This window comes from Paramisgurnus dabryanus, chromosome 2, assembly GCF_030506205.2.
Source record: "Paramisgurnus dabryanus chromosome 2, PD_genome_1.1, whole genome shotgun sequence".
NCBI classification, from domain to species: Eukaryota; Metazoa; Chordata; class Actinopteri; order Cypriniformes; family Cobitidae; genus Paramisgurnus; species Paramisgurnus dabryanus.
In genome coordinates, this window is record NC_133338.1 from 50015403 (window position 1) to 50032467 (window position 17065).

The 17065-nt window shown below is 39.2% G+C and overlaps 1 protein-coding gene across 2 annotated transcripts in view; it reads right to left on the reverse strand.

Annotated features, from left to right (window-relative positions):
• Nucleotides 1–1093: 1093 nt before the first annotated feature.
• usp47 (ubiquitin specific peptidase 47) overlaps nucleotides 1094–17065 on the reverse strand; it is a 35650-nt gene continuing 19678 nt past the window's right edge. For both annotated transcript variants that reach the window (XM_065261545.2, XM_065261544.2), the window contains 16 exons: nucleotides 15756–15832; nucleotides 15608–15663; nucleotides 14850–14962; nucleotides 12101–12205; nucleotides 11265–11472; nucleotides 11055–11170; nucleotides 10852–10971; nucleotides 8085–8853; nucleotides 7017–7192; nucleotides 5504–5584; nucleotides 5299–5414; nucleotides 3862–3980; nucleotides 3119–3249; nucleotides 2991–3038; nucleotides 2771–2901; nucleotides 1094–2655 (listed from right to left, as the gene is read on the reverse strand). In XM_065261545.2, coding sequence (XP_065117617.1) covers nucleotides 2481–2655; nucleotides 2771–2901; nucleotides 2991–3038; nucleotides 3119–3249; nucleotides 3862–3980; nucleotides 5299–5414; nucleotides 5504–5584; nucleotides 7017–7192; nucleotides 8085–8853; nucleotides 10852–10971; nucleotides 11055–11170; nucleotides 11265–11472; nucleotides 12101–12205; nucleotides 14850–14962; nucleotides 15608–15663; nucleotides 15756–15832 — 2541 coding nt within the window. In that variant the 3' untranslated portion in view covers nucleotides 1094–2480. The remainder of the gene's footprint in view (nucleotides 2656–2770; nucleotides 2902–2990; nucleotides 3039–3118; nucleotides 3250–3861; nucleotides 3981–5298; nucleotides 5415–5503; nucleotides 5585–7016; nucleotides 7193–8084; nucleotides 8854–10851; nucleotides 10972–11054; nucleotides 11171–11264; nucleotides 11473–12100; nucleotides 12206–14849; nucleotides 14963–15607; nucleotides 15664–15755; nucleotides 15833–17065) is intronic.

Sequence of the window (17065 nt, forward strand, 5' to 3'; positions counted from 1 at the left end):
ATCAAAAATGCATGATTATATGGTGTCATGGCTTTGCAATCAAAAAATGTTGATATAATGGAAGTCAATGGGGCAAAAACAGTAAATGAGGGTGTAAAAGAATAAAAACTGATGCTGCACAAAAACTAAAAATGCACCAAAGTCAATGTTTTTACCAATCTTTGGCATGCCCAAGACTGTGAAAAAGGTTTTAAAAAATCCAGTCCACAATCACTTTTTATATTGAAAATCAGTCAATTTGTGTTTTTTCCCCAAATCAGTGACACCACTTATGAACTTGGCAATTAAAGAGTTAAAATCATGGAAATTTTGTAAACATTTGGTATGTTTGATCGTGAGGTTGGTTAACAGATTTGATGAAAAAAAAGAAAAAAAATGAATCTGATAAATTTTTACAGCCGTTAAATTCAGTGACCTTTTTTGTACACGAACAACCCACAAGAGTTAAGTGTTTTTTCTTTAATTGCTAATGCGAACTTTTTACACCACAGACTGAACAAAATTAAAGGAAAACACCACCGTTTTCAATATTTTACTATGTTCTTACCTCAACTTAGATGAATTAATACACACCTATCTTTTTTCAATGCGTGCACTTTTAATTTTTGTGCAACGCTTCTTGAATGTGTTAGCATTTAGCCTAACCCCATTCATTCCTATGGCTCCAAACAAAAGTTTTGTTTTGTGTCACCATACTTACTCATGTAACGACTCATGTAACAATGTCTTTAAATAGGGAAAACATGGAAGTGTTTGGTGGCTTCTAAATTCATCCCTGTTTGGATCCTAAGGAATGAATGGGGCTAGGCTAAATGCTAACACATTCACAAGGAGCTGTACAAAGATTAAAGGTCACATTCTTTCTGATCCCATTTTTTTTTAAACGCTAGTTTGTGTGTAATGTTGCTATGATAGCATAAATAATACCTGCTGAAAAAGTTCACTGTTTGTAGTAAATACCAATATATTTATAATATGCCGCATTTATCCAAAAATAACCGAGAATTCTGGTAAAACTCACCTGGTCCTACACCCTACCTGGTCTCTGATCCACAGAAATGAACCTTTTTTCAAGAAGTGTGACACATAATGGTGCAATTCCTAAATTCATTTAGTTTATAATACATATAATAACCATCCCACTCTTAATAACAACCACTTTACAAAGCCTGCTTAAATGAGTTTTTACATTTACAGTATGCTTACAAAGAAAAAGAAAATTTAGATTCAACCGAATGAAATTTTTTCTCCTTATGAGTGTGAATATGCAATGTAAGACGTCAACCTGAAAACAGGCAGACAGAGTTTGATTGTTGCTCTTTATTTGAATATTGGCATGTCTACAGCTTGTGGCAGCGTACGGAGACCAGTGCTCTGCGGTGCCGGGGAGGGACACTTGGGCTCCTGCGGTGGGGCGTTCACACACCCGCCGCCTTCCAGCTACGCAAAAACAGCATCGAGAAGCATTTCCACACATGCACACACACACACACTCGCCACATCTGAACCCGCAACAGGCTGTGTTCACAAAATAAAATAACAAAACACAGGATGAGACATTTCTAGATGGAAAAAGAAAGTCGAGTACAGATCAAAACGAAAATAATTAAAACACGTGCCATTAAAAGTCACTCACAAGACCTAACATCTTTATCAGTCCGTAGTGAAATAATTTACAGGATTAACAACAACAACAAAAAACCAAAACAGGTAAATGCAGCTCTCTACTTGATTCGTGTTGCTTTACTCCTAAAGGCTCGCAATCTCGTATGTACCAGTGTCAGTAGCCCCAGTAGAAAGAATGATAAAAGAGCAAAGGGCGGGGCTTCAAATATCGATAGCCACGCCCATCCCCAAACAAACAGGGAAGCATTAACCTTGTCAGCCAGAAAAGAAGCATTTAATTCACAACTGTGTGTTAAATAAACAAAACGATATCCCAAAATTTCAAGTGAGAGCCATCATACCCAAAAACTTCAAGTGAAAGTATCACGTAACCGGACGAGGCCGGTCGAAGAGCTCTACGAAGTGGAAGATGAGCAGTGCCGTCACCCCTGCGGTCTGTAGGACGTCTGAAGGTATCCGGGTACATTACACGCTGTGCCTGAACGGTCAATGAATCTGGGTGAACATGTGAACTTGATATGGGAACGAGGGGATGAAAATCAACAAAAGACGGGCGAATCAAGAGGGCGATAAAGTTGCCCCCTCTCTTTGCTCTACGATTGCACCCCTCTTTGTATTATTAAACAGAATTTTTTTCTAAATGATATTAGATTTGAAATAGCTTTTGCACTTCCCTTTAAACTTTACAGTACAATAAACTATGGTGCACAATAGTACTCTGAGCTCCAAAGGACAGCGTCAGCCGGACAGCACTGGTGACGTTGATTCAACGTGGGCCAGGGTCCCTGGCGAGGCAGCGCTACACTGCAGCGGTCAGGTCTGACAGAAAAGACGGGAGGACAGTTCCCACCCGCTCAGTCCTGTCCGGGGTCTTTGGTAGGCCCTCCGTCCAGGTAAATTTTGAGGGCTTTCTCCTTGCGAGGAGAGTAGCTGACCCGATGGCCCGTCTTCAGCAGACGACTGCTTTCTTTCTTCATCAGTTCGTTACGCTCGTCCTCGGAAAGCTCCATTAGCTCTTCTGTGCTGTCTCTGTGTGGGGGGTGGGGTTAAAAAATTGGTTTATTACACACCAAACTGTCTCATTATGAACTACACTAACATAGTCCTTGCGATAGACATGTGACTAGTTTCTTATACAACGCACCTGTAGAAGATCACTGCGCCATCGTCACAGATATACAGAGGCCAAGCATTGAGGGTGGAGACTTTAGGATTCCAGTCCAAATCCTGATGGATCTCCAGCACTGATATGTCACAGGGAAAAGTTCCTCGTCCCTGCAGAAGAAAACAAAAAGCTCGGATCTGAGAAACTGAGGAAACGACACTTGAGATCCAGCTTGAATGGACACACAAAGATTGCGTACCTTTGCAAATTCCAAGTTTTCCAAAGGAATCTCACTCAATTCACTGAGCTGTAAAACAGAATGTGACGTTAACACTCGAGCGTATGGAGAAACCTCATTACTACATTTCCCAAAAGATGTCCACATACCTTCTCCTTAAGCTCCTCTACACTACTGCTCTCCAGCACCACCTCGCGAAAGGGTTCGAGTTTCATCTGGGCGGGACACCAGCGTCGTGTCAGAACCGCCAGTTGGGACATGGACTTCATTCGCTCGGGTTCTAGATGATAAACAAAGAGATTGATTAATGACAATGCGAGTTATATGGACAGTTCACCCCCTAAAATTTTATGGTTAACGAAGAAGATCTGGGGCACTACTGACTTCAGTAGTAGAGGAAAAAAATAATACAATGGAAGTCAATAGTGCCCCAGATCTTCATGGCTACAAAATTTTTTCAAAATATCTTCATGTGTGTTGTTCAGAACAAAAATGTTTCAAAAAAAGCACTACGCCTGAGGTCGAAGTGCTGCAAACTAAGTGCTCTTCCACCATACAATATAGTTCTCTTTTTTTTTACGTTTTATTTTGTGCCACCATATTTACTTGTGTAACTACTGATGTAACGATCTTTAAATAGGGAAAACATGGAAGTGTTTGGTGGCTTCTAAATTCATTCCTGTTTGGATCCTAAGGAATGAATGGGGCTAGGCTAAATGCTAACACAATCACGATGCGCTGTAAAAAGATTAAATGCACGCATTGAAAAAAGATAGGCATGTATTAATTTGTCTAAGTTGAGGTAAGAACATAGTAAAATATTGAAAAACGGTGGTGTTTTCCTTTAAGGCTGCAGATGCACAGACACTGATCATTTAACTGTAGTCTTCACCTTCAAGGACTTCGAGGAACACCTCCCAGTTACTGGAGATGTTGATGTCCTCCTCATAAATGTGGTAATCCAAGAAAACTGTGCCTGGGTTCTTCCAGGTCTTCTTCCTGAGTCTGAATCTGCGACACAGAGAGCAACATGCATCTTGTTAGGATTTAGAGGTGTTAATCCTCCACTGCTGTGAGTCAGAGTATTTTAAAGGCCAGCAGAACTGAGAAAGTTTGTGAGTCAAGCCTGAGATTGCATAAGAAGTCTGACCACAGCAGTCATTCAATGCACAGAAACGGCAAGATATGAGATGGTTAAAGGTGCAATGTGGGACTTTTAGAAGGATCTTGAAAGAAATGCAGTATAATCTACATAACTATATTGCCTGTAGTATATAAAGAACTTGCATAATGAACTGTATTGTTTTTATTATCTACATACACTGCAGGTCCCCTTTTTTTCTACAGTTGCCCTAAACAGACAAACTATTTTATAAATCGCATTTCATTTGATCACTACATTGTCTCAGACGATGACGTGTTTGTCCTGTGGCAGCTACCGAAGCTTTACTATGCGTTTCGAAAAGAAGGGATGAGCTGTGGACTTAGCCGTTGGTTGCAATTCACAGTCTCACCACTAGATGCCGCCAAAAGTCCCACATTGCACCTTTAACAGACCACCATCTGCTTCTCGAAAACAAGACATAAATGGGTAAATCTCTTTTCAGTGCAAAAACACAACAATAGGGCTGCAACTAACAATTATTTTAATAATCGATTAATCTGTCGATTAATTTTTCGATTAATCGATAAATCGAATAAAAAGCATTTATTTCCAATCCTTTATTTAATAACAGAACTGAAATCTTCAGAAAGTGCACAAACATGTTGTTCCTTGAACAGCTGTTAAAGTAATAATAATAAAATAAAATAAAAATGGACTAACACACACATGTATGCTTTACATTTGTCAAATATATAGACTTATTAAAAAAATAAAGTGCACCTGAGCTGCCAGAAAAATAAATAATTTATAAAAAATAAAGAACAAGCCAAAATTATCTAAGAAAAAAGAATCTTAATGAAATATAATCTCAAACAAACAAGATTATTTATATTGCCCCATTTGTCGATAATAGGCTTTATGCCCAGCTGCACTACTTCCTGAGCTTCAGCCAGCTTCTTGTTTCCTGTCTGCCATTATTGGACAAACTAATCAGACACACCTGGATTAATCATTGTTGTTGTGACTACTGAGGTCAGGCACACCTGGATTAATCAGTTCGTCCAATAAAGGCAGACAGGAAACAAGGAGCTGGCTGAAGTTCAGGAAGTAGTGCAGCTGGGCATAAAGCCCATTTAGCTTGTTTTGAGCAAACAATCACTTAATTTTCATTGCCAACGCTTTCAGTAATACAATTGTGTGAGTGTGTGTGTGTCTGTGTCTTACCGGTCTATACTGAGCTCCAGTTTACACTGGTCTTTGAGTTGAGGCAGCAACTCCTCTTTAGACTGTCGAACGGTCATGCCCTTAGCAAACACTGTGTCGAGAAGAAACTTACAGGGCTGTGAAACAACACAACAAACAAAAACATAAGAATGAATGATGGGATTAAACTGAAGAATAAGATGATCCAAGCGTGCACACAGCTCACCTCTAGTTCATTGACCAGCAGCTGGTACACCTTCACCCTGTATTCTCCTTTCTTCAGTGCTCGTCCTAATCGGATCGTGATCTGTTCAAAACAACAGCAGCGGCGCATTTGAACATTTAAGATTATTATTTTAAGCGTTATGGTAAAGCCTAGTGGTCGAACGCTGTGTTTTTTTACTCTTTCCACGCCATTGACGAGTTATCTGGTCAATAAAGGAAAAACGATTCATTTGATATATTGTATGTTTATATATTTAAAGAAGAATTTCTGGAAGGTATTAAAGGAATATTCCATTTTCTTAAAAGAAAAATCCAGATTATTTACTCACCACCATGTCATCCAAAATGTTGATGTCTTTCTTTGTTCAGTCCAGAAGAAATTATGTTTTTTGAGGAAAACATTGCAGGATTTTTCTCATTTTAATGGACTTTAATAGAGCCCAACATTTAATACTTAACTCAACACTCAACAGTTTTTTTCAACGGAGTTTCAAAGGACTCTAAACGATCCCAAACGAGGCATAAGGGTCTTATCTAGCGAAACGATTGTCATTTTTGACAAGAAAAATAACAAATATACACTTTTAAACCACAACTTTTCGTCTAGGTCTGATCCAGCGCGACCTAACGTAAATGCGTAGTGACGTAGGGAGGTCACGTGTTACATATATAAAACGCACATTTGCCGACCCTTGTAAACAATAAACTGCCACAAAGACATGAATTAGTATCAGTTGACATACAACAACGTAGGAACGGTCCTCTTTCAACACACTTGTAAACACTGGGGCGAAGTTTCGCATTTGTCCTCTGTGACCTCATGACGTATTGCGTGGGGTCACGCTGGCACATCACGACCGGATCTAGACGAGAAGTTGTGGTTTAAAAGTGTATATTTGTTATTTTTCTTGTCAAAAATGACAATCGTTTCGCTAGATAAGACCCTTATGCCTCGTTTGGGATCGTTTAGAGTCCTTTGAAACTCCGTTGAAAAAAACTGTTACGTGTTGAGTTAAGTGTTAATTGTTGGGCTCTATTAAAGTCCATTAAAATGAGAAAAATCCTGCAATGTTTTCCTCAAAAAACATAATTTCTTCTCGACTGAACAAAGAAAGACATCAACATTTTGCATGACATGGTGGTGAGTAAATTATCTGGATTTTTCTTTTAAGAAAATGGAATATTCCTTTAAACCTTTTGTAAAAATCATAAAAAATGCTGGCACTGGCTGACAAATTTATTTAAGTTAAACACAACATTAATAGCATAATAAACATATATTATCATTCGTGTGTGGTAATCAAAAAATAATGCATACCCACAGAACATTTCTCAACCAATCCGAATACAGCATTCAAAAGCCCCGTGGTATAAATGTTTGTAACAAAATGAGAGTGAGTAAATAATAATAACATCTTTTTTAACTTAAAAAAAAAAAGATTTATTGTCTAAGTCATCACCCACTACGATATATCAGTTTATTGCTAGTGAAGCCCTGAGATAAAGTTACAAACCTTGTTGTCATCAGAGAAAGTAGACAGCGTCTCATTAAGCCGCACGCTTTCAAACTCCTGGTTGTTGGCATAAACCCGGAAGACCTTAAACTGAGTGGATGGGACGCCAACGTACGGCTCGAGATTCTGTTTGAATGCAGCCAATGTGATTCTCTTATCAACATGGACAAGCAAACCTACGAAACAAGTCAAGTCGGCATATTAGCAGCAGTTACTATTAACATTTGGGCAGAGCAAACATAAGTAGGGGAGAGCGGGGCACACACTAATGCTTTGTGGCTTTGGCTCTATCACTCAAAAAATATTTAACCCCTTAAATGCTGCAAATACCCTTTTGAGTGGGGGGGGACATGGCAATTTTTTTGGTCTAGAAGCCTAATTTCGGTCTTGTTTTAAAGAATTTATTTATAAATATTACATAAATAAATTGTTATAGCAGTTTACATTTATTTTAATAAATAAAAATAATTCTATATAAAATTATAAAAATGTAAATATTTTACAAAACTAATAATGCAAGATGAAGCTATAAGTTTAAGTAGTTCTGATCCAAATTTCAAATTTAAAATCACAAAAAAATGTGGTTTGTGTCACACTTTTAGTGGTTTTACCAACAACGGCCACAAGGTGTCAACGGTTTGCTGCATACTCCTGTCACAAATTAATAAATGACTGTCACTGCATTTTTATTCCTGCAAAAAGGTCTTGAAATATGAAAACTACATTCTTAGAGCTTTCCAACAATATAAAGTTTCAAAACATTTTTGAAGATTTATAATAGGATATAGTTTTATGAATATATAATAATTAATATGCATTCCTATGGGGGGGGGGTCATGTAACAAAAAACTCACTACATTATTTCTATCATCAGATGACCTTAAAATATGAAAATTTTATTCTGAGAGCTTTCTAGTGATATATAGTTTGTCATGTAAAATGTTTGTCAACATTTTAGAAACTGACTCTCACTACTATCATAATTCTCCCAAATTGTGATGAAATATGAAAACTACACACTTAGAGCTTTCCAACAATAAGGACCATGTAAAATATCAAAGAGCGAACCTTTACTTTTCTGTCCCTCTCCGGAACCGTTGTCTTGCGGGTACGGCTCTGCTTTAAAGTACAGGTATTGGGCTTCGGCTTTATTCTTGCCGTTCTCATCGTACTCGCTGTCCGTTCCCGAATCCTCCTCGGCCGTATCCCACGTCTCCTTTTTGCCCTCATGCGCTTTGGAGCGGCGGCTGCTGGTGATGCTGTGCGAGTCAAGGCCATTCGCAAGGGGCAACGGGCCGCTGTCTGCATTACACAAGGTGTCGCTGCTGTGACTGGAGCTCAGGATATCGCTGTCCACCGAGCTGGTGCTGCGGTCGTTGTTGACGTCCGAATCGGAACGCTCCTCTGAGGGGAACTGGTTCTCGGAATCGGCCCGCGTGCAATTCTCGGGTTGGGAGGGCGGCTGTGGGGTGGCTTCGGGTTCTTGTGCTGGTGGTGACTCGATGTGCTCGAAGTCACTGTGTTCTGAGCTCTTCTGGCTGTCACTGGTGCTGGAGGTCTGTTGCTGTTGTTGTAATGAAAGATTTTTTAGTTTCTCTGTGCTCTCTTCAAGAATGGCTTCTACTGACTTTTGGCTGCCCTTCGACCCATCGAACGAGTCCTCAGAGTCAGCGCTAGCTTTGGGACAACTAGTTCTATTGGCTAAGGAGCCTGGCGACTGCTCGGGCAGGGAGACAAACAGTCTGATTGTGTTGCCGTGGCGATCCAGGAGCTTCCACAAATGAGATTCGGTGAAAGCGGCCTGGTGATCCGGCGAGTCTGAGCTCTCCACGAATACCTAAAGATGTAACAGAGCATTATAAATAGACTGAAATGGCACTTTCATTGGCATTGAACAAACAATAATGTTGGGATTCAAGATAAGAGCGTTATTTGTGTGTAAGAGATGCACCAATCGAAATCCTCTGTTTTTGACTAAAGGGGCGGTCCCTCTAGACTTTGAGAATGCTAATATTTTCGGATGTTACTGTGAGTATGGGCGATACGTCAATGATCAGGCGATCTATCCATGTATCTATCCAATCATCCATCCATCCATCCATGCATCCTTGTTTCTTTTTCTTTCTATCCATCTATCTATCCATGAATCCATCTATCTATCCATGCCTCCATTCATCCTTCTTTCTTTTTCTTTCTATCATCTATCCATGCATCCATGCATCTATCTATCTATCCATCCATCCATCCATCCATCCATCCATCCATCCATCCATCCATCCATCCATCCATCCATCCATCTATCCATCTATCTATCTATCTATCTATCTATCTATCCGTGTATCCATCCATCCTTCTGTCTTTTTCTTTCTATCCATCTATCTATGCATCCATCTATCTATCTATCTATCTATCTATCTATCTATCTATCTATCTATCTATCTATCTATCTATCTATCTATCCATGCATCCATCTATCTATCCTTCCATGCATCCATCTATCTATCCATCCATCCATCCATCCATGCATCCATGCATCCATACATCCATGCATCCATCTATCTATCCATGCATCCAGCAATCCCTCCATGTATGTATCCATGCATCCATACTTCTTTCTTTTTTTCTATCCATCTATCCATGCATCCATCTATCCATCCATCCCTCCATGTATCTATCCATGTATCCAGCCATCCTTCTTTCTTTTTCTTTCTATCATCTATCCATGCATCCATCTATCTATCTTTTCATGCATCCTTCCATCCATCCATCCCTCCATGTATCAATCCATGTATCCATCCATCCATACTTCTTTCTTTTTTTCTATCCATCCATATATCTATCCATGCATCCATCTATCTATCCATGCATCCATCCATGCATCTATCTATCTATCTATCCATGCATCCATCTATCTATCCATGCATCCATCCATATATCCACGTATCATCCATCCATCCACCCTTCTTTCTTTCTTTTTCTTTCTATCCATCTATCTATGCATCTATCCATCCATCCATCCATCTATGCATCTATCCATCTATCCATGGATGGATGGAAAAGAAAGAAAGAAAGAAAGAAAGAAAGAAAGAAAGAAAGAAAGAAAGAAAGAAAGAAAGAAAGAAAGAAAGAAAGAAAGAAAGAAAGAAAGAAAGAAAGAAAGAAAGAAAGAAAGAAAGAAAGAAAGAAAGAAAGAAAGAAAGAAAGAAAGAAAGAAAGAAAGAAAGAAAGAAAGAAAGAAAGAAAGAAAGAAAGAAGGATGGATAGGTGCATGGATAGATGGATGCATGGATGGATAGATAGATGCATCTATAGATAGATAGATGCATGGATAGATCTATCCATCCATTCATCTATCCATCCATCTATCCACCCATCCAACCATCCCTCCATCCATCCTTTCTTCTTTCTTTTACTTTTTATCCATCTATGCATCTATTCATTCATCCATCCATCCATGTATCATCCATCCTTCTATCTATCCATCCATCCATCCATCCATCTATGCATGTATCACGTATCCATGGATGGATGGATGAAAGAAATAAGAAAGAAAGAAAAAGAAAGAAGGATGGATAGATAGATACATGCATGGATGGATGGATGGATGGATCTATGTATCTATGGATGGACAGATCTATGCATCTATCCATGCATCTATCTATCTATCCATCCATCCTTCTTTCTTTTTCTTTCATCCATCAATAAATCTTTCTTTTTCGTTTTTCTTCCATCCACCCATCCATCCATCGCTTTATCTGTCCATCTATGTATATGTCCATCTATCAAAGTGTGTAGCAAGGATTTAGCCAGTGTGCTGAGTGTTGTGTAAGTAAACCTTGTTACTCCTGAAGAAACCCTCTGCTTTTAGAGTTTTGTTGGGCACATAAAGAAGTCGAAGGTCATTATAGCAGCGCTCTAAGACAACACGCATCGTGTCTGCACAAAGCTCTGTAGCCTGAAAACACAAACGTGAAGAAAAGGTTAGAGAGATGTTTTTGGTAGGCATATAGAGGTAGGTTTAGAAGAAAGGTTTTATACCTGTGCAATGAGTTGTTTAAACTCAGTAATGCTCTGGTTAAGATAAGCCCTCACACTGACTGGAGCAGCAATAGTTTCCCTCTTCAGATCCACAACGTGAACCTTCACCATCACCTCTGCAATGAATATAAAACACCGACAGCAGTTTAACATCAACTAATATGCCCAGAAACTTGTGTATTAACAAAACAAATATGGTAAATTTGTAACCTCCAGGTTTGTAGGGCTGAAATGTTTGGTCTGGTCTGCGGATCTCAAGCAGCAGGTCGAACATGTATGAAGATTTGACCCCGCCGAGCAGCAGACCCATGGGCATGTCTTCCTCGCCCTCATACGAGCGTTCCAGATATTCATGAAACTCGTCGTACTTCACCAATCGACAGCAGTCCAGTGGCACCACCGTCTCGAGATCCATCAGCTACAACATGTATGAATATCATGCACAGACAAACACAGGGATACAGACTGGTGAAATCTAATCAAATCATTGATGCATTCAAAAACACAAAATACTGTTATTCTGTTAAACTATTTGCTTCCTCTACTTACTTAAAAGGCATTATTAGGCACAGACAGCATACAATATTTACATTTCAATATGGTGTAGAGGTATAAAGGGCTGCAACTTTTTGCAAACATTTTTATTATCGATTTATTTGGCGATCATTTTCTTCACTGCCACCAGAACCAGGGTGCACTTAAAACAGGCTAGTGTTGTATGATGCACTTCTTCTGTGCTAAATGGCGATGGTGCATTGGGCATTGGACAATGACATACGTTGCCAACTATATACATAATGTATGACTATAATTTGTATTATTATTATTATTATTATTATCTATTCTATTATTACAGTTTTTATTGATTTGTTGTTGTTTCTGCAGTCCTAATATAGTCATTTGGTTGACCAAACCAGCTTTCATCCATTCAACATGTGCTTCCTGGGAAATCAAGCCTATGACCTTTGTGCTGGTAATGCAATGCTCTATCAATTGAGCTACAGGTCTTAATGAGAAGAAAGTTATTAAGCAATGGCTCTGCTCACCTTGTAGGCCATTTCTGTTGCTTCTCTGAGAGTTTTGTCTTTGTGAACCTCCAGTTTGTTCTCCATCATCATCATCTTAACTGGATGCATGCAGAAGAGCTTGATCTAAAAGAATAGAATGGAAAATTCAAGTAATGCTGATTGACTAGTACAATGAACCTATCCATCCAACTATCCACCTAACCCATCCATCTTATTATCCATCCATATATCCATCTTACTATCCACATATCCATTCATCAAGCTATCTATTCATCGATCCATCCATCTTACCATCCATCCATATATCCATCTCCCCTTCCATCCATCCATCAAGCTATCTATCTATCCATTCATCCATCCAACAAGTTATCTATCCATACATCCATCCACCCATCAAGCTATCTATCCATCCATCCATCCAACCATCCATCCATCCAACCATCCATCCATCCATCCATCCATCCATCCATCCATTCATCAAGCTATCTATCCATCGATCCAACCAACCATCTTACTATCCATCCATATATCCATCTCCCCTTTCATCCATCCATCCAGCTATGTATCCATCCATTCATCCATCCAACAAGTTAACTATCCATCCATCCAACCAACCATCAAGCTATCCATCCATCCATCCATCTATCCATCCATCCAACCATCAAGCTATCCATCCAACCATCAAGCTATCCATCCATCCATCCATCCATCTATCCATCCATCCATCCAACCATCAAGCTATCCATCCATCCATCCATCCATCTATCCATCTATATATCCATTCATCAAGCTATCTATCCAACCAACCATCTTACTATCCATCCATATATCCATCTCCCCTTTCATCCATCCATCCAGCTATCTATCCATCCATTCATCCATCCAACAAGTTAACTATCCATCCATCCATTCATCCATCCAACAAGTTAACTATCCATCCATCCATTCATCCATCCATCCAACCATCAAGCTATCCATCCATCCATCCATCCATCCAACCATCAAGCTATCCATCCATCCATCTATCCATCTTCACTATCCATCCATCCATCTTCACTATCCATCCATCCATCTTCACTATTCATCCATCCATCTTCACTATCCATCTTCACTATCCATCTATCTATCTATCCATCTATCTATCCATCTATCCATATACCCATCCATCCATCCATCCATCCATCTATCTATCCATATATCCATTCATCAAGCTATCTATCCATCGATCCATCCATCTTACTATCCATCCATATATCCATCACCCCTTCCATCCTTCCATCCATCAAGCTATCTATCCATCCATTCATCCATCCAACAAGTTCTATATCCATCCATCCATCAAGCTATCCATCCATCCATCCATCCATCCAACCAACCCATCAAGCTATCTATCCATCCATCCAAATATATCCATCTTCACTATCCATCCATCTTCACTATTCATCAATCCATTCATATATACATCTTCAATATCCATCCATCCATATATACATCTTCAATATCCATCCATCCATATATCCATCTTCACTATCCATCCATCCATATATCCATCTTCACTATCCATCCATCCATATATCCATCTTCACTATCCATCCATCCACATATCCATCTTCACTATCCATCCATCCATATATCCATCTTCACTATCCATCCATCCATATATCCATCTTCACTATCCATCCATCCATATATCCATCTTCACTATCCATCCATCCATATATCCATCTTCACCATCCATCCATCCATCCATCCATCCATTGACCCATGCATCTATACATCCATTGATCCCTTCATCCATATATCCATCTTACAATCCATCCATCCATCAAGCTATCTATCTAGCTATCTATCTTATTATCCATCCACCCATCTTACTATCCATCCATATATTCATCTTACTATCCATCTCTCCATCCATTCATCAAGTTATCTATCCATCCAACCAACCATCAAGCTATCCATCCATCAATATCAATCTTATTATCCATCCACCCATATTACTGTCCATCCATATATCCATCTTACTATCCATCCATCCATCAAGTCATCTATCCATCCATCCATCCATCCATCCATCTATCTTCCTATCCGTCCATCCATATATCCATCTTGCTATCCATCCATCAAGCTATCCATCCATCCATCCAACCAACCAACCATCAAGCTATCTATCTATCTATCTATCTTGTTATCCATCCATCCATCCAGTTATTCATCCATCCATCCACCCATCAAGCTATCTATCTTATTATCCATCCATCCACCCATCAAGCTTTCCATCCATCCATATATCCATCTTACTATCCATCCATCCATCAAGATATCTATCTTGCTATCCATCCACCCACCAATCTAGCTATCCATCCATCCATCCATCCATTCATATATCTATCTTCCTATCTGTCCATCCATATATCCATCTTACTATCCATCCATCCATCAAGCTATCCATCCATCCACCCAACCATCAAGCTATCTATCTATCTTGTTATCCATCCATCCAGTTATCCATCCATCCATACACCCATCAAGCTATCTATCTTATTATCCATCCATCCACCCATCAAGCTTTCCATCCATCCATATATCCATCTTACTATCCATCCATCCATCAAGATATCTATCTTGCTATCCATCCACCCACCAATCTAGCTATCCATCCATCCATCCATCCATCCATTCATATATCCATCTTACTATCCATCCACCCATATATGCAAAACTGCTGTCTAGGTATCTAGGTAGACAGCTCACTAGAACACTTTACCTTGCATGTGTTGCGCTCAATCTCTCTCTGTCTCTTTTCCTGCTCCTCAGACTCTTTCTCTCGCTGAACAAGTCTTTTTATGTGCTCGGGGAAGTTCTCCACTTCCAGGAATTCTGCACACATCAAATTCCAACAGAAACTGCTGTTTAGGTATGAATGTTTATACAAAGATATGATGCAATTTCATGTCTTCCTTTGTGTTTGGAGGGTTAAAAGCGGTTTGTGCATATAGAAGATCCATTAAGTTGCACAGATTTAAGTCTCAAACAAAGAGATATTCTTTCTAAAAGTGAAGGCTTATCAACGTCACCCTAAAACACCTCATTCAAACACGCGCTCACATACTGTATCTACATCACTGTGTTGAAAGATTAGCATAACACCGTCCAAATGTATACGCAAAGAAAGAAGGCATAACTTTGTATTGTTGTTGCCACCCCCACTATGTCATGGAGACACTGCTTTGGGAGCTGATATTCCAAATATGGTAAGGGGTGTACAATTTCGGTCACACGCTTTAGATATTCGGCCAATGCACTGGAAAGCTGGCCAATCAGAGCACACAGTGATTTTCAATACGATGAGCTTTCTAAAAAATCGTCAAGTTTCAGAAAGGAGGGGCATAGAGGACCAATAAATGTACGGTATGTGGATACAGTTTTTTTTAAACCAAGTAAATACATTGCATTACACCAAATATGTTCATTTTAGCGACGTCATATGACCCCTACAATCCACAACATAGTGTGTTCCCTTACTTGTGTTCCTGGATGGGTCTTTCAGTCTGTACATGAGCATGTATGCATTTGTAGAGCTGTTAAAACATAAAAAAATTGATCAGAATGTCTTTCAATACTTTTTCTGGCACCTTGTGTCACAAATGAAGCACTAAAAGGTTTCACAAACCTGGCAAAGGCACTGGAGTAATAGCCTCTGCTCCCTGAGGACCCGCCATATGTCTTTCGGATGTCATCCTGCGTGATCTGGAACACACATGATGGAAATGCCACACATTACCATGCTATCAAACCTCATGTGATCAGTTCATAAATGCAACCAACAGATTTAAATGAACAGTTAAAATTTAACCTAGTGTCATTCACACACCATGTTTTTATCTTTCTTAGTAATGAAAAAATGTCCATGCTTTAGTTTGCTACACAGATTGTTGGTGTGTATTAGGGCTGCAACTAACGATTATTTTAATAATCGATTAATCTGTCGATTATTTGTTCGATTAATCGATGAATCGGATAGAAAACAAAAAACAAGAAAAGCATTCATTTCCAACCCCTTATTCAAAACAGAACTAAAATCTTTAGAAATTGCACAAACATGTTGCTCCTTGAACACACCTGAGCTGTTACAATAATAATAAAATAAAATAAAAATGGACTAACACAAAAAATACACATGTATGCTAGAGATGCGCGGATGGGCTATTATTTCATCCGCAACCGCATCACAAAACTCATCATCCGTCCGCCATCCATCCGCACCAACGTTTCTGACCAGTTTTCAAAACCGCACCCGCCCGCCATCCGCTGACTGGGCGATGCAAGACGCTGCTGATGACAGCCGCGAGACTAGAAAGCTCTAGAATATCAGCAGTGAACTCAGTCTCCGATCGGCGCACACGGGACAAAAATAAATAAATAAGTAATGCCTAAATTAAACGCACAAATTACATAGTCTGCACTGGTGTCATCCTGATTTACCACTTTGTAAAACTTATTCCAGGCAAAAAAATTAATTCTCATTTTTTGAGGCGTTGATAAGAGCTATGTCAAAATGCGTCCTCATTTCTCTGCGCTGTTAATGATAGATGGATTCTTAACATGCCGAGGCTATCCCAAACAGTTAAAACCTTTATTAAATAAAAGTGTATTAGAAAACTTTTTCTTGTCACTGTTTTAGTATTATAAGTTATGTTTTGTGTTAATATTATTCTGTTTATGTTGCGTATATTTGCAACATAAGGTTGATTATTTGATATACTGTTGAATAGTTTAATCTACATCAATGTGTCATATTTTCTAAAATAAATTAATATTTTTGATAACATATTTATTTTAATAAGTCAGAAATGACTCCGCTGTTTTCTGCTGACAGGCGCGGTGGGGGCTACTGGGGGCGCGTGCAACAGGTGACGCAAATTATGGGTCCTCAGAAGGCTAGACCGTCTCATTTCAGTTCTCTTTGAGAACTTCTGAGGC